At 33.6% G+C, this 18,779-nt stretch overlaps 1 protein-coding gene across 1 annotated transcript in view; it reads right to left on the bottom strand.

Annotated features, from left to right (window-relative positions):
* Positions 1-920: 920 nt before the first annotated feature.
* The window catches only part of DNAJB14 (DnaJ heat shock protein family (Hsp40) member B14), a 42,748-nt gene continuing 24,889 nt past the window's right edge, over positions 921-18,779 (bottom strand). The window contains exons 4-8 of the mRNA XM_087826456.1: positions 7,455-7,640; positions 5,809-5,903; positions 4,704-4,813; positions 3,732-3,904; positions 921-1,870 (exon numbers count right to left, since the gene is read on the bottom strand). Coding sequence (XP_087682582.1) covers positions 1,746-1,870; positions 3,732-3,904; positions 4,704-4,813; positions 5,809-5,903; positions 7,455-7,640 — 689 coding nt within the window. The 3' untranslated portion in view covers positions 921-1,745. The remainder of the gene's footprint in view (positions 1,871-3,731; positions 3,905-4,703; positions 4,814-5,808; positions 5,904-7,454; positions 7,641-18,779) is intronic.

The raw sequence follows: 18,779 nt of genomic DNA, 5'->3' as shown, positions 1-18,779 counted from the left end.
AATTTATAAAAGGAAGTTGGAATTTCTAAGCTGTCCAGTTTTCCTAGAACAATATGTTTTTTAGTTTAACCTACTAATTCAAGCAGGTATTTCTATTGATTCATCTGGAAAGGGGATACAAGAGGACATTTTTAAAAGAATGGTCATTTTAAGTTTCAATAGGTGCTATAAATTGACTACATTCAGAAGAAAATCTTTAAACAAAGGAATACTGCCACTTTTACTAACATTCTCACACACAAAGAAACCAACAAAGATGTGTTCATTTTCCATTAACTGAGTATGAAGCAAAATTATTAGAATGTTAAAAACAGATTAGAGATCAGCTAGTTTCATACCCAATATAGGCACTAAAAACTTCAATTTCCATCTGATTTTTCAAATTTATATTATGGATGTAACTACCAGGAGCTTATTCCTACAGGATTAATTGAATTACTCAATGGTGAGTAGATTTTAGCTCAGAATTTTATAAGGATAACTTGCTATAAATCACTATGCTACCTGCTGCTATATTTCTGCTCACTGTTGCATGTGGCCAAACAGATCATGCCCTGATCAAATTAAGTGTGCTCTAATCTACTTATATATTTAAGAGTTGGCAATCAGGTTAAAAGGCACAAAGCAAAGTAGTAATTTTTCCTATTATTTGTAGAAGAATCCATTTACTTTTGGATTCTGCTTCAATGATCACTAAGAAGAAACTGCAAATTTCCACGGGGGTGGAGGGAACATGTAGGTCCTCTTCTTCATAAATTTTAGCAGCTTTCAAAATCATATACAAGGGTTGGCAAAAGTAGGTTTACAGTTGTGAGTACACAAAAGTTTATTCTTATATTATTAATTGTATCATTTGTATTAATTGTACTACAGTTTAATACAATTAATTGTATTAATTGTACTAAAACTGTAAACCTACTTTTGCCTTCCCCTGTATATGAACATTTGGGGGCATTTTAATATTTGGAATTGAAAATGACAAGTGGCAATTTACTATTGAAGACCCTTTTTGTTTTAACACCTATACAGCCATTTCCTCATATTTTCTTTAAAATCTATCAATATAGCATATTTCTATGCATGGCTTAGCAATTTATAAAACTAAATAAATAGCAAATTGATACTCTACACCAAGAGTTCATTTATCTCAATATATATTTTGGAATATAATGGCGATATTAAAATAGCTAATAATGCTACAAGATTTTACACAAAGTTAAATAGCTTTTGTTTTTTCTTTTCTTTTTGAAAAAGTTTCAGTGTTTAAACTCCACACATTTAACATCTGACAAGGAAGATGTAATTTTGTCGTAGAACATTTACTCCATCAATTTAAACTGAAGTGTCTCGTGGAGCTAAACACTAAAAGAATTTAAATAAAAAGGCAATAACCTGTATGTACACAAAATGATCATTCCATAAATATTTACATAACAAGGGAAAAAATGGAGAATCACTAAAACTGGAAACTGCTACAGGTGTGATAATCCTTTCTTGAGACATTTTTAGTTAGTAATCATATAAGCTTTTAAAGTGAAAATAATTACAGAAGCATAACTGAAATATCAATTTTAGTTTTCAGTTCCTTACTATTTAAAGAAGTCAGTAGGTCATAAAGAGTCCAAGATTTCAGGGACCAACTATTCAGTTTAGTGTTTAACAAGTCACTTTCTTTAGCGCTCGTGATAAAACTAAACTCACAGGAAAAAGAAAGAGCGCACTAAAAGGTATGAACAATTTCCAGCTCATCCTCCTTTATAAATACTGGTCAGCCGCTCCAGTTCTTTACAGTTGTCCATGCTCAGGGCATCTGCCTTCCTTCGAAGTCGTTCATCACGGTACACTTTTGCTGCATATTGCATATCTATTTCTGTTAACAAACAAAAATATTTTGCTAAGTAAATAATTTGGATTACCAAGTTGTTTTAACACAAATGATGTTCCATAGAAACCCTTCAATATACTTTTGTTAGCTGACTTAAAAAAAAGAAAGAAATCTAAGTGCTACTCCTAAAAACCACGTGGAAACCTGGCATGTAAAACACAGAGCTGCTCTGGAAAAGAAACAAGGATAGAGTCCTGTCAACCTCTTCCCTCCACCTCCTGTCCCCAGTGGTTTCAGAACTACTGCTCTACAGCATCATGACTCCTTACCCTGAAGAACCAGATGCTATTCAATACTGCTACTGGTGGTTTTTGCTGGGACCTTCTGTTACGGTTTCACATTATTTAATTATTTCCAAGACTTGGAAGTAGAAAGTTTGGAAATCTTGTTCTGAGTTTACTTGAATTTAAAAAATATAAATGTAATAGCCTTACTGAAGGAATACAAATGAGGAAAAAAGCATCCTCTACAATCAGAGTAGTGACATTCAGCAAGTAAGTACTTCTGAGGCTGCCTTCGGCAGGTGGGATGCATCACTAAAGAAAAGTAAATGAACTAGATAATAAACATTCTCCAGGGGAGTTTTCCTTATTATTTCCTGTTAATCTCAGCCATTTCACTGTCTGTTAACACTTCTAAATGGTGGCAGTACTTAGAGAAGATGTAACAAAAAAAGTAAAAAAACTGGTTACTTTCTGGAAAACAGTGACCAAAGTAGAGGACATCAGCCAGGAACACAAACAATATACTCAAAGGTAAGCGTGTTTTCTATTTTTAAATATCTTCAGAAGTGATCTTTATTTAGTCAATCAGGCTTGGATTTAACATCTAAATATGAATCACGCCACCCCCTTTATTTACAAATGAGTCACTTAGAAAATCCACTTACAGCTGGTTCTTCCCAAATGAAGTAGATAAACCAAAGTCCACAGGGCTAGTGGATAGCAGAACCTAGATTCCAATCAAAAGCTCCCACTCCCAGTCTAATATTCTTTCTATTACCTCAAGTTATTACTTGTATTTCATAAAACACCTATTTTACCAATCTAGGCACCAGAGTGTGTCAGAAGTGACTCCAAAACAGAAAAACCCTGGCAAAAGAATATACACTGGCCAATAATCGTTTTGATGATATTAATTTACAACACAAGATAATCTCATTTTACTAAACAAGTGAAACAGTCAATCAATGGATTAACTGCTGTTATACTGAGCCCCTCCTACTTCCACCTTCATTCAAAACCACTGACATACAGATATGCTGAATTTGTTGGATTTTATTTTGAAAATTTCAAACCTACACAAAAGTTCACTGTACTACAATGACCACCCTAAAACTCTTTACCTCGATTGATTAATTCCTCACATCTTCTCAAATTTGCTTTACCTGTCTCTACAATAAAAGCTGTTGTTATTGTTGTGGTTATTACTACTTTGTAGAACCATTTGAGAATAAGTTACAGACATCATGACCTTTCAACCCTAATTACTTTAGCATGTTTTTCTTAAGAACAATTGCATTCCCTTATATAACCACAATACAATTTTCAAATTCATAAATTTAGAAATGATATGATACCATTATCTAATATGTAGCTCATATTCAAATTCAACAATTGTCCTAATGACAATATTATTCATTTATTCAACCAAATATTATGACAATAACACAAATACCATTTAAAGTCTTTGCTATGTGCCAGAGCCTGTTAAAACATGCTGTCTCATTTAAGTACTGAGCTCCGATTATGTGTTAGGCAATTCCAGGTCATTCCTTGAGCAGGAAAATTCGCAGTAAATTCTTAAGACTTTAAGTTTTTAAATGTTAAACATTTGATAAACTTACTCTGTTGTCTTTCTTTCCAGCAATTATCTCGAATATTAGTCACATAATCTTCTTCCACACTCTTTTCTACCTTTTGTAATAACATTCCTTTATATTCATTTTTAAAGTCCTTGTTGACATAATAAATGACGCCCAAGTTTTCTGTCCGCATTTTAATAGTTTGCCCTGATCCACTGTAAAAGAAATGCTTGATCATTATTTTTAATTAAAATTGTACATTCTGATCTGCTACTATAAACCAAGCTAACAAAAATAATTAAAAATAATTAAAAAGTTATTGATAATCATTTATTTACATTATTTCAAACTGCCAACCTCTACTATTCATGTCATAAAAAAGTAATTATATTTTAATATACTATGTTCTTATAAGTTCTCTCAATTTTTAGTTAAAAACCTTATTTGGAAGAAAGTTATTTCTTATTTTTAGACCAATGTTTTTAATATTGTAAAATCACTGGCAGTATGACTTTAAAATTTTCCTATATGTTCACTGTATTACATTAAAGTTTTTTAGAATAGATGCTGCATTAAATTTCTTTTATGTACTGACCTCTTACATATGGAAAAATACTTCATATAACAAATATTTGTTTTTATTTCATCAATATTTAACAAACAGAAGAGTGAAGACATTTCTTCCTTAATAATGCAAACCTATGTAAGATGAATGACAATTCTATTTTTGTCTTTTGAAGTATTTTACACATTACTTAATATATTAAATTGCTATCAAGTTCAAATATAGTACTTCTGTCTTTATCCACAATGGAACATGTAAACTAACAACACAATATAAATTTATCGCTTAATAACTATTCTAAAAATTAGACATTTTAAAATCTGGTATACTTGTAGTAGTAAGATTTGGCACTTAAAGGTTAAAAAACAAAATCCACATGAGGCCTTTTAAAGAAAGCCAGATAAGTAACAATAACAATTCTTTTTTGTAAAACTTCCCTAGCTACTTACGATCTGGGATATAAGGAATAAGGAGGATTTGAGACCATCAGTTGGCTTAGTAACGACACAAGGATCAATACAATAATGGGCATCAGCTGGATAAACACAGAAAAACCTCCCTGTAAAAAAATCATCAAAGAACAACAAATTACAATAATCTGTAGTTGTCAATAATCCAACAGCAGTCATGCATTTTTAGAGGACAAAGGGTGTTTGAGATCAGCTGGTTCAGTGCTTCCAAACCTGCCTGAACATAACAACCTTTTGTGGTTGTTCATAATCCTCATCCAAGGATATTTTTCCACTGATTTTTAGAGAGAGTGGAAGGGATTGGGGCGGGGGAGAGAGAGAAACAACGATGTGAGAGAGACACGTGGACTGGCTGCCTCCTGCACGCTCCCAACTGGGGCCATGGAAGGAACCTGCAACCAGGGGACGAACTTGGTGTGCAGGCCGGCGCTCTAACCACTGAGCCCACCGGTCAGGGCCTGTAGTGATTCTTAATGATCCAGCTTTCCAGGTGCTTCACCTGGTGATCTTGATTTGGAAAACACTGATACAACCTGTTCTTATTTTACAGATGAAAAGTTCTCTCTTTCTCTCACACATAGAGACTCTATCAATATGCAGCAGATTGCATTTTTACTTGGCACGTGAGGGTAGAACATGGAAGCTGATGAGAGGCAGAGTGAGGCCCAGGCCTTTTAATTTCTAGTCTAGTGCTCTTTCCACTTCATGTGATTTAATTGCTGTATGCAATTAGGCATAATTGCATTAGAACAAGGAAAGTTACATCCAATTTAAGTTTTTCAGTATAAATTCTAAATTCTTTAGGATTAATGATAAAAAGTAACCTTCATAATATGCACACTGCAGGTTATCTTCATTAGAATCATAAAATACCAAATTTAAAGGTGTCATGTTGCCCAACCACCCTCCTGCTCCCCTGATATCTCTAATGGATATTCTAGTCTCTATTGAACAACTCTGGTAAGAGGAAACTCATTTTTTTTTTTCCTTTTAGAAAAACTCATGCTATTTTCAGACAACTCTAATTGCTTTTCCTGAGCTGAAATTTGCCATTTAATAATTTCTAATTATATCATAAACATACATCTCCTCTTTCTTCTTCTCTTTCATGTCCACTGTGTCGATGCTGATGTTGATGGCTATAACCAGCTCGCCCATTTGAAAATGAATGTACACTACCTAGGAAATTAAAAGCAAGGTTAAATTAGGGAGAGCAATTATGACCAAAAAAATTATATTTGCTTTTACAAAGAAAATATTTTTTATTTATTTATATTCTTAGTATTTAATTTTTAAAAATTATTAAAACAATGCATATTTGAGTAGTGAATGCTTGTTGCCTTCCCCTCTTGTGAGTGAGGGGTGGATGGAAACAAGAATGATTCTTCCCAGACTTTGCTTCCTTTCAAATAAAGAATTCTTTCTTTATGAAAAGTTGAATATAAGTTCCTCCCTAATATGCATACATAGAGAACTTTAGTTGTGGTTGGTTGCTTTTACAAACCTTGGGTCATTACTCTGAAACCCTGCTTCCTGTATTTATCATTAGTCATAAATACACTTAAAAATAAAAAAATTATTTTTGAAAAAAAAAAAGCTGTAGAATGCACTATGGTAGAAGTAAGCCACAATTTATTCAAATATTCTCCTGATGGGACAGTCAAGTTGTTTGCAAATAAGGTGGCCAACCAGAAATGGCTACAACTGACAAAACAAGCTATGTTATAAAAGCAAAAGAACTGAAAAAACTATCAGAAAATTCACTATTACCTGAAAGATTTCTGATTGTTACTAGCAATTTTTAGTCAGAATTATTATTCTGAATACTTTTTCTGAGAGGTAATTATATATCCTAATATTTCAAAATACAGGTTATATTTTCAGTAATTAACTTGTATTTACACAATCTCTTTTCTTCAAGGATTCTTTAAAAAATGTTCTATCAATGGCCACCATCTTTCTAAGAAATATTCAGACAGGGCCACCAGACCAAATTATATTGCTATGTTTATAAAAATTCTCCTAAGTTTGAATGGGATGTTTAACTTGGAACCTTAAGAAATGTAAAAAAGACTGCAGCTTTAATTTTAAACATCCTAGATGAGCTGCTCTTAAAGAAAATTAACTTCCATACAACAACTCACAGTAAATATGAGCAGAGTTTACTACTTATGGTGTTACTATAAAATCTATTCATTTAGTAGTACCTATATAATATTTTACTTTGATAGTCTAGTTCAAGTAATTATTTCTATCAATATAATTTTTAAAACCCACTTACTTTTTATATAACTACAAATCAGACATTTTAATATTTCAATGGAAAGCACTTCTACATATATCCAAATTAGCAATCTGTAACAGTTATAAAATACCTACAAAGATCTCCAGAGAATCAACGTCAAATAGTCATCCACAGTCATAACAGCACTTAACTAAGACATTGCCCCTGCAATCCCTACTTACACACTTTCTTCAGTTTTATGTAAAATACAGAACATCTGTGCTCCCCATTTCTTTTTATTTTTTAATTAAAATATGTTCTAGGAAAAAGGCAGACTTATAGTAATAGTAATGAATCCAACATTTTTCTTCTACCTTCGTGAAAAATCATCACAGGGTAATATTAAGAAATACTGGGAAGATGTAGATAGATCTCTAAATAGCATATCTGGAGGTGAGAATCTCTAGCTTCATAAAATACAATATTTATAATTGACATTAAAATACCTGAAGGAAATCCACCACCAAAGAATATATTAAACAAGTCTTCTGGAGTAATATCAGCTTCACAACCTCTATGGAAATTAAATCTACCACTGTTTTGTGGATTACACACTTGTTCTTCATTGCCTGTGAGGTCATACTGTTTTCGTTTTTCTGGATTGCTTAAAATAGCATAAGCATTGCCAATTTCTGAAAAAGTAATGAGTAAAAGTTGTTAAGCAAATTTTTTATATTGTAAAAGACTGCCCCATATAAAAACTGTCACGTTAACAAGAATAACAATAAAAAACTACTTGAGGCTAATCAATAACACAGCAAAACAGTAACATTTTCTTTTAAAGGTATTACATGTGCTTGCAATTACACATATTATTACCTCCCAATATAATTTTTTATACTGACAGGCAAGACTTCCTACTGGACATTCCTTCCTATAAAGGAATGTCCATCTTACTTTCTTACTATTGTGCTCCATCCCCTAATATCCTGCTTCTTTACTTCTGAGTGCCCTGATCTAGTCATTCATTAGTGCCATTGAAACCAATAATAATAGCAGTAGCTACCAACTGCCAGGCTCTGAACCCAAAACCTTATTATTCATTATTATACCCACTGTACAGATGAGCCCCCTAAGGCTCAAAAGGGTTAGGAAATTTGTTCAAAGTCATATATATATATATTTTTAGCACAGCAAGTATACTCTACGCAACCTACACCATAAACCTTTTTTTACACATTCCAGTCCCTGAAAAATGTATTCCTCTTAAATCTGTAAACTCCATGAGGGAAGAAATTGTGTCTATGTTTTCACTGCATTATTCCCATGGTTCAGCATAAAGTCTGAATTTGTTTTTGAATGAATCCAGATAATCTCTAGTCTTCCCATCTCACTTTGTTATTTTCATGATATTTATTTATAAAGAATTCTATCTCTCATCTCATACTTCTGTATCTAAAAGAGGCAATGGTATTGGGGTGATCACTTTGTAAGTTATATAAATGTCTAATCACTATGTTGTACACCTGAAACTAATACAATATTTTATATCAAGTATAATCGAAGAATTTTTTAAAATTATTTTTTAAAAAGAGGCAATGGTACATTATCAAAATGTCTTCTTGAGGTAATTTACAAAAGCTGTAATGGTTTCATCTAACAGCAGAAACTACCGTATTCTCATTTTGACATGTCTAATAATCACTTCATAAATATAGCTTATTTCTTAAACTAGATCACATAAGCCTCCTGCAATGTGGGATATTTTAAAAATACTTTTTGAATCCCATGTGGTGGCTGCCATAGATACTATGAAAGCAAATAGATGCTCATTAGGTAGTTGTTTGGGGCTGATCACATATCACACTGAAATTAGTGATATACAGATACTCTGGATTTTCTTCTGGTAGGGCTTCTTAAACCTGGATTTCAGAGACAGGTCTCAGATGATATGTAAACTCTAATGTATGAAAAGTTAGGTGGATGGCACGTTTATTTGAAGAGATGGTCCAAAACTTTCTTCAGATTCTCAAATAAATCAATGACTTAGAAATATAGCCATCATTTATAAAATTGCTCCAATGGGAAACCATAATCAGAGATCCAACCACCACAGTTTTAACCCATACATAAAAAATCCCTATCTATCAATATCTGCCAAATTGTACTTCCAATAATAATAGTTTAAAATTTAACCTCTATTCACTGAATAGATTATTTCAGGTAATTTCATAATGGTTTTACTTTTTAAACTATTAATATATTATGACCCCAATTCTATTTTTTAGGGCTTTGCTTTTTAAAAAAATTCCAAACATTAAGATATTTTATAAGATACTTGTAAAATACTTTCATAATAACTGTATGTAAGACAATTTATTCTATCTACTGTGACTAATTTTCTATTCATTTACTTTGTGCTACACCATAATCAATTTTGTTTTCGGTTCCTTATTATCTACAGAATTAATTCCTAAATTTATTTTGGTGTTCAAAAGACAAGATATATTTCTACCTGTGTCAGTTACTTCATTTTTAAAAATTAAACTTTTTGTTTTGAAATAACTTTAGATTCATATGAAGTTGTAAGAAATAAATAATACAGAGAGATCCTTGTACCTGTTATCTAATTTTTCCCAATGGTAATATCTTGTAAAATTACAGTGCAGTATCGCAAATAGGGTACAGACATTGATACAATCAGTATATAAAACATTTCTATCACCATCCTCATGTTACCATTTTATAACCACACTCACTTCCTTCCCTTACATGCCCTCTTTAACTTCTGACAACCACTAATCTATTCCTTATTTCTATAATTTTGGCATTTCAAGAATGTTACACAGAGAAAAACAAATATCACATGATCTCACTTATATGTGGAATCTAAGGAACAAAATTAACTGACGAACAAGACAGGACCACAGACATGGAAGCATGAAACAGACTGACATATCTCAGAGGGAAGGCGGGAGGGAGGGCAGGAAGAGATTAATCAAAGAACTTATAAGCATGTACGCACAGCCCATGGACACAGACAACAGGCAGGTGAAGACTTGGGGTGGGGTGCGAGATGGGTGGAGGGGGGTAAAGGGGAGAAAATGGGGGACATCTTTAATGCTCTCAACAAAATTTTTAAAAAAGAATGTTACATAAGTGAAATAATAGAGTACATAAAGGAAATAAAATCTTTTGGGATTTGCTTTTCTCAATCAGCGTATTTCTTTGGAGATTGATCCACGTTGCTATACAAAACAATACAGTTCACTGCTTTTTATTTCACAGTATGGATATATCACTGTTTCACCATTCACCCACTGAAAGGCGTCCATCAGAGTTATTTCTCATCTTGGGTATACGTTTAGGTGTAAACATAAATTTTCAATTCTCTGGGATAAATGTCTACAAACACAATTGCTGAGCTGCATGGTATTCTGAATACTTCTTAGGTTTTATGAGAAGCTGCCAAACTGTCTAACAGTGTCATTTTACATCCATCAACAATGTATGAGTGACCCAGCTTCTCTGCAGGTATACCAGTAGTTGCTATCGTCACTATTTTTTATTTTAGACATTCTGATAGGTGTGTAATGATATCTCATTTTGGTTTTACTTTGCATTATTTCTAATGGCTAATTAATGGATGTTAAAATTTTCATATGTTTATTTGCCATTTGCATATCATCTTAAGTAGAATGTCCCTTCATGTCTTTTACCCATTTTCTAACTAGACTATCTTTTTTTTAAAATTTGAGTTTGGGGATTTCTTTATATATTCTAGATGCTAGTGCTTTCGCAGGTATGTACTTGGCCAATATTTTCTCCCTCCCTGTTGCTTGTCTTTTCAACATCTTCAAAGGGTGTTTGCAGAGCAAACTTTTAAAAAGTTTTGATGAAGTCCAACTGATCAACTTTTTCTTATTTATAATCATTGCCTAGCCCAAGATCCTAAAGATTTGCTCCCATGATTTTTTGCTAACAGTTCAAAAAGTGTTGTTCTAAATTTACATTCGCTATTCATTTTGAGTTCATTCTTGGATAAAGCATGAGATTTAGGTCAAGGTTACTTTATTTTTTTGCCTATGAACATTCAATTACTCCAAAACCTTTTGCTGAAAAGACTATTTTTCCTCTATTAAATTGCTTTTGCACCTTTGTAAAATATCTACTGGGAATGTTTGTATAGGTCTATATTTGGGCTCCCCTGATCTAAGTCTATCCCACAGTGTTTTAATAACTGCAGCTATAAAGTAAGCCCTAAAATCAGGCACACTGATTACTCCTCATTCTTTTAATAAATTCTTTTTATTTATTCAGGTTCTCTGCCTTTCCATGTGAGTTTTAGAATAAACTTGCTTTTATTTACAAAAAGTCTTGCTAGGATTCTAATAGGAATTGTGTTAAGTATGTATGTCAATTTGGAGAGACTTGACATCTTTACTATGTTGAGTCTTCCAATCAGTGAATATAGTATCATTATATTTATTTAGATCTCTGATTTCTTTCATTAGTATTGCATAGCTTTCAGCATACAAATCCTATACAAGTTTTGTTAAAAATCAAACTAAAAACTTTTTGTACAGCAAAGGAAACCATCAAAAAAATGAAGAGACAACTTACTAAATGGGAGAACATATTCGCCAATGATACATTTATTAAGGAGTTAATATCCAAAATTTATAAAGAACTCATACTACTCAACACCAAAAACAAAAAAACAAAAGAAAAAGACAATCTAATTTAAAAATGGGCAGAGGACCTGAATAGATACTTCTCCAGAGAGGGCAGAGAGGTGGCCAATGAATATATGAAAAGATGCTCAAGGTCACTAATTGTGAGAGAAATGCAAATTAAAACCACAATGACATATCACCTTACACCTGTCAAAATGGCTATCATCAATAAATCCACAAATGAGAAGTTAGCAAGGCTGTGGAGAAAAGGGAACCTTTGTGCACTGTTGGTGGGAATGCAGATTGGTGCAGCCACTATGGAAAACAGTATGGAGTTTCTTCAAAAAATTAAAAATGGAAGCACCCTATGACTCAGTAATTCCACTTCTGGGGACTTATTGTAAGAAACCCAAAACATTAATTGAAAATAATATGTACACCCTTATGTTCACTACAGTGTTATTTACAATAGCCAAGCTATGGAAGCAACCCAAGCGTCCATCAATAGACAAGTGGATAAAAAAGCTGTAGTACATATATACAATGGAATATTACTCGGCCATAAAAAATGAAATCTTACTATTTGCAGACAGCATGGATGGATCTAGAGGGTATTATGCTCAGTGAAAAAAAAGTCAGAGAAAGACAGATACCATATGATTTCACTTGGAGTAATCAAGTGAAATCAAGAACAAAATAAACGAATAAGATTGAAACAGACTCATAGATACCGAGAGAGAACTGGTGGTTGCCAGAGGGGAAAGGGGTTTTGGGCACTGGGTGAAAGAGGTGAAGGGACTAAGAAGCACAAACTGGTAGTTACAAAATAGTCCAGTGAAAGTAAGTAAAGCATAGGAAATATAGTCAATAAAATTACGATAACAATGTATGGTGCCAGTTGGGGTACCGGAAATATCAAGGGGAACACTATGTAAAGATATGATTGCCTAACGACTAAGCTGTACACCAGAGACCAATACAAAATAAAATTTTTAAAAAATATACACCTAAGTATTTCTTGTGCGTGTGATTGTAAATGGTAATATATTTTTAATTTCAGTGTCTACATGTTCTGCTAGTATATACTATTTTTAAATATAGAATAATTTTTGTATAATTATCTCCTATCTTGAAACACTGCAGAATTCACTTATTAGTTCTCAAATTTCGGGGGGGGGTACATTCCTTGGGATTTTATACATAATCATGTCTTTGCAAACAGGGACAGTATGACCCCTTCCTTTCCAATATGTGTATCTTTTACTTCCTTTTCTCACCTTAATACACTGACTAGAATTTCCAACACTACATTGATTAAGAGTGGTGAAAGGGGACACTCTTACTTTGTTCCCAGTCTTAGGGGAAAAACATTCAGTCTTTCACCTTTAATATATGGTTATCTATACGTTTTCTGTAGTTGCTCTTTTATCAATTTGAGGCAGTTCCCTTCAATTTCTATTTTTTAAATAATAAATAAGTGGTGAAATTTTTCAAATACAAACTGCACTGATTGATAGAATCATGAGATTTTTCTTTTCAGCCTATTAATACAGTGGGTCATGCTGATTGATATGTGAATAGGGAACCAACTTTACATTCTTGGAATAAAGTCCACTTGGTCTTTATAATTCTTTTTATCTATTCTGAATTCTGATATTTTTTACAGGGTATTTGGGCTTATTCCATGAAGAACATTGGTCTGTAGTATTCTTTCTTTATCTTTTTTGTAGTGTCTTTGTGTTTTTGTTTTGTTTTTTTAAATATGTTTTTACTGATTTTAGAAAGAGAGAGAGAGGGAGATAGAAACATCAATGGATGAGAAACATCAACATCAATCAGCTGCCTCCTGCATGCCCCCTTACTGGGGATGGAGCCTGAAACCTGAGCATGTGCCCAAACTGGGAATTGAACCCGGGACCTCTTGGTCAATGCTCAACCACTGAACCACACTAGCTGTCTTTGGTTTTAATACAGGATACTTTGTAAAATAAATTAGAAAGTGTCTGCTTTCCTTCTATTTTTTAGGAAGTGACTGTGTACAGTTGGTTTTAATTCTTCTTGAAAGCTTGGTGGAATTCTCCAGTAAAAGCACTGGAGCCTAGAGATTTCTTTTAGGGACTTTGCTCATTACAAATTTAATTTACTTAACATTTATACGGCTGTTCATATTGTCTACTTCAGATTTATTTGTATCTTTCAAAAATTAGTCCATTTCATCTAAGTGTAAATTTATGTGTGTGGACCTGTTCATAGTATTCTCACTATCCTTTTTATATTTGCAGAGCCTGTATCCTTGCTTCTGATACCACTTCAAATAATGGTAACTTACGTCTTTTCTTTTTTTCCTTCCTTTGTCAATTTATGGATCTTGTCAAAGAACTAGTTCTTTGTTTCACTGATCTTGGCTACTGTCCCGTGTCCCCCCCCCCCCCCCCCCGATTTTACTGATTTCTACCATCACCTTTATTTCCTTCTTTCTTGGTTTAGGTTTATTTTGTTCTTCTTTTTCTAGGTTCATGAGGTAGAAACCTAGATGAATGATTTAAGGCTGTTCCTTTATTCTAATATATGCATTTAGTGTTATAAGTTTCTTCTCAGCATTGCTTTAGCTGGTCCACTCAAATTTTGATATGCTGTACTTTTATTCAGTTTAATGTACTTTTTAAAAAACTTCTCTTGAGACTTCTTTGACCCGATAGATAGATTGATTGATTATTTATTTATTTATTTATTTATTTATTTATTTATATCTTTATTGACTTCAGAGAGAGGAAGGGAGAGGGAGAGAGAGCCTGAAACATCAATGATGAGAGAGTCATTGATCGGCTGCAGCCCGCAACCCGGGCATGTGCCCTGACCGGAAACCGAACCCAGATCTCTTGGATCCTAGGTCGATGCTCAACCGCTGAGCCACGCCCCCGGCTGGGCCCCATAGATTATTTAAAAGTGTGTTGTCCAGTTTCCAAGTGATTGGACATTTTGCAATTATCTTTCTGTTAATGATTTCTACTTTGATTTCATTGTGGTCAGAGAACACACTCTGTATGATTTCAGGCTTTCAACCTAGTGGAGGTTTATTTTATTACCCAGAGTATGCTCTTTCTTGGAGTATGTTTTGTAAGCACTGGAAAAAAATTTATAGTCTGCTGTTCTTGGATTGGATACTCTATAAATGATTATATCTTGTTGGATATTGGTAGTATTTCTTCTATATTCTTGCTGATTTTCTGTCTAGATGTTCTATCAATTACTGAGCGAGAAATGTTCAAGTTTCCAACTATAACTGTCAATTTGTCTATTTCTCCTTCCAGTTCTATCAGTTTTTGATTTACATATTTTGTATCTCTGTTTTTTGGTGTATACACATTTATATTATTATGTCTTCTTGAAGGATTGACCCTTTTATCATAACATAATGCCCCTCTCTGGCAATTATTTTAGTACAAACCTACTTAATCTAATATGAACAGACACTCCTGCTTTCTTTTGATTGTTTTGCATGTTGTATTTTTTCCCATCTCTTTACTTTTAGCCTGTCTACACTGTCGTAAATGAAGTTTCTTGTACATAATACATAGTCATTATTTAACTCATTCTGTCAATGTCTTTTAATTGATATATTCAGATCATTTACATTTTATGTAACTGCTGATAAGTTAGGGCTTATGTCTACCATTTTATTTTTTGTTTTCTGTTCTGCTTTCTTTTTCCTGACTTCCTGTGAGTTATTTGAATTTTTTATTAGAATTCCATTTTAATTTATTTAGAGTTTTATGAGTGTATCTCTGTACAGCTTTTTGGTGGTTGCTCCAGGTATTACATCATATATACATAAGTCATCACAGCCCACTGGTGTCATCACTTTACTAGTTCAAGTATACTGTGGAATCCTTACTTCTCTTTCCTTTATATTTCCCCATTTATAATATAATTGCTTTATATATCTTCTCTGCATACATTTAGAACTATCACACAATGTTAAATTTTTTGCTTCAAATGTCAAACATAATTTAGAAATTCAAGAGAAGCAGCAAAGTACATTATATTTACCCATATTTTTCTTACCATGCTCTTTCTTCCTTCTTGACATATTAAGATTCCTTTTTACTGTTTCCTTTTGTTTAGAGAACTTCCTTTAGCTATTAATTTAGGGTATATCTGCTAATGACAAACTCTCTTATTTTTCCTTCATCTATAAATATCTTGATTTCCCCTTCATTCCTGAAGAATATTGTTGTTGGGTATACAATTGTGGGTTGACAGTTCTTTCAGTATTTGAAAAATGACAATTTCCTCCTGGCCTGCATGATTTCTAATATGAAATCAATGTAATTTGAATTGCTTTTCCCTAGGTAAGATGTCATGTCTCTCTTGTGGCTTTCAAGACTTCCTTTGTTTTTAGTTTTCAGGGTTTGACTATGATGTATTTTGCTGTGGATTTCTTTGGGTTTATCTGTTTGGAATTCATTTAACTTCTCAAATCATATAAGCTTACATGTCTTGCCAAATATGGGAAATATTAACCTTTTCAGCCATGCTCTCTTTCTCTTTTCCTTTCAGGACTCCAATATATGAATGTCAAATCTTTTGTTACAGTCCCACTGGTCACTGAAGCTATGTTCTCTTTCTTTTTCCCCCCATTTATTTTCTCTATTGTTCAGACTAGATAATGCCTACTTTTCTATTTTCCAATTCACTAATTCTTTCCTCTGCCATTCTGCTGTTTATTCCATTCATTGCTAGTTTTTTGTTTTTGTATTTTTAAGCTATAAAATCTCAATACCATATCTTTTGCTTATTTGCTCAGACTTTTTATTTTTTTGCTGAGATTTATTTTTCTAAATTTGTTTCAAGCATAGCTGCACTTGCTCATTGAAGCATTTTGATGATGAATGCTTTAAAATCTTTGTTAGGCAATACTAACTTCTCTGTCATCTCCAAATGGGTATCTACTGATTGAATTTAAATTCAGTTTGAGGTTTTCCTGGTTATTATGACAAGTGATTTCTTTACTGAAATGTGATCATTTGAGGTATTATCTTATGAGACTTTGGACCTTATCTAAAGCTTCTGTTTTTCCTGTCTCCCTCTGACACTATTCTGGTGTGGGAAGAGGGGACGCCACCTTGTTATTCCCATGTGGGAGTAGAAATCCAAGTTTCCCCCCTTGGCCACTGATGACATCTAAAAGAAGGGGTTCCTCATTAATGTTGGGCAGGGACAGGATTTCTCGTTCTCCATCAAGTCTCCACTGATATTACTTTGGCTAGAAAGAACAGGGGTGCCTCATTACTGGTGGCTTCACCATAAGGATATGGCTTTGTTTGCCTCTGGATTCTACATTAGGCCACTTATGACACTACCCCAGTGGGGAGGGAAAGGGCTGCCTTGCTATTACTAGGTAGAATTAGAAGTATCAGCTCCTAAACAATCTTTTTTTTCACCACCCTGGGCGGGATGGGTGGGTGAATCAGAGCATCCCATTATAGCCTGCAAAAGGCGGCAGTCTAGGTTCTCTACTTAGCCTTTGCTGGTGTGGGGGGGAGGGAGCACAGGTTTTTTCCTGTGGTACTTGACTGCAGGAGAATGGCTATTGCTTAGAAGTTTTCTGTCTTGCTAGGTTACTCCTTTCCTGCTCATCTGGTTAGAGACACCAGGCTTTTCTTGGAGATTGTTGTGCTCATTGTTGTTTCTGGGTTGCTTCTCCAGCACCCAGTCTGATTAAAAGGCAAAAGGAAAACCCAACCAACTCACTGCCATGTTGTTCTTTGGGTCCCAAGGTCCCTAGCCAGTCTACCGTCTCGCCACCTTTCAGAGTTTTCTTATGTTTGTTTTGTTTTATATATAATATTTGGTTGTATTTAGTTCGAGGAACAGGGAAAAGTACATCTCCATCTTTTTGAAAATGAAAGTTCTCACTAAATTCTAAATCACTTGTTTCATTCTCATACCCAGGTTTCTGCCACCATCTCTCTTCTCTAACCACAGAAATCATATTCATCTTGAGAAAACTCCTAATTCTCACTTATTATCTGAAGGCTTCCCCAACTACTCTGGCCATAATGCTACTTTATCTTTCTGACTTTTCTTCAGATACCTTTATTCTATGTTTTGGTACTTAATTATATATTCGGTCTTCTGGGAGATCCTGGGTAAATCAGTTAATCTCTCTAAGCCTCAATTTTCTTATTTGTGAAAGGAGGATGACACTGGTCGCCTGAATATTTCATAAGGTATTTAATAAGCATTAAATGAAAAACTATAAAATGCTTGTCAAATGTTAGGTATTATTATTCTAAATGTTCTGTATGAGACTTGACTCCCCTTTATGAATTACAAATTCTTTGAGTAAGAGGATATTTCATAGTCTCTTACTGTATTTATAAGAACTGGCCCAAAGGGTAGAATTGACTTCTTTATATTTAGAGATACATTCTAGATGCTAAGAATATTGAACTACCAGTCCTAACACAGGCAATAGCATCTGATCCCATATTATTTATCAAGCAAACACATATTCAGCTAATCCACATCCTTTATTATATTCATGTATATGTCAAAAAACATAGGTACTATTAAAATAGTTTCTGAAATACTTGTCCTTGAAGACAATGTAAACTGTTTTGAAAACATCCACATCAGAGAGAAGGAAGGTATCCATTTCAGTCTAGCATTTTTTACAAGTATGTTTATATATATTGTGCAAGTCACTCTCAAGATGGAAATAAAATATTCCCTGCTTTGAGAAACTTACAATCCTAACTGAAAGGAACGAACAGCCACATGAACTTTTAAAAGCCCATTTAGTCTACCCTCCTTGACAGCAACCTTTTATTTTTAAAGCGTTACAAAACACACAAATGAAAATATCTGTTATATCTAATTTAATCCCCTAAACCAATTACCTCCTCTTTTTCTAAGAGGAAATTAAAAGCAAGTGGTTCTTGGAAGGTAAATGTCTGCCTGAGAAAGATATCCTCTGCTATTTGGGGGGAGTGACTTGGCACCAGGGTCTAGATGGGTGCCCTCTGAGATCTATTCTTCCAGCCAGCCCCCCTGGATTCTCCTCATACTGCTCTAGTCCACTCTGCCTTCCCACCGCCAGAACCCAAGGAACAAGTTCCAGTTTATCATCTAGCACCTAGTCAGACTCGC

Source organism: Miniopterus natalensis, chromosome 1 (assembly GCF_054644295.1).
Source record: "Miniopterus natalensis isolate mMinNat1 chromosome 1, mMinNat1.hap1, whole genome shotgun sequence".
Taxonomy (NCBI): domain Eukaryota; kingdom Metazoa; phylum Chordata; class Mammalia; order Chiroptera; family Miniopteridae; genus Miniopterus; species Miniopterus natalensis.
This window is presented reverse-complemented; position numbering and strand designations above follow the sequence as displayed.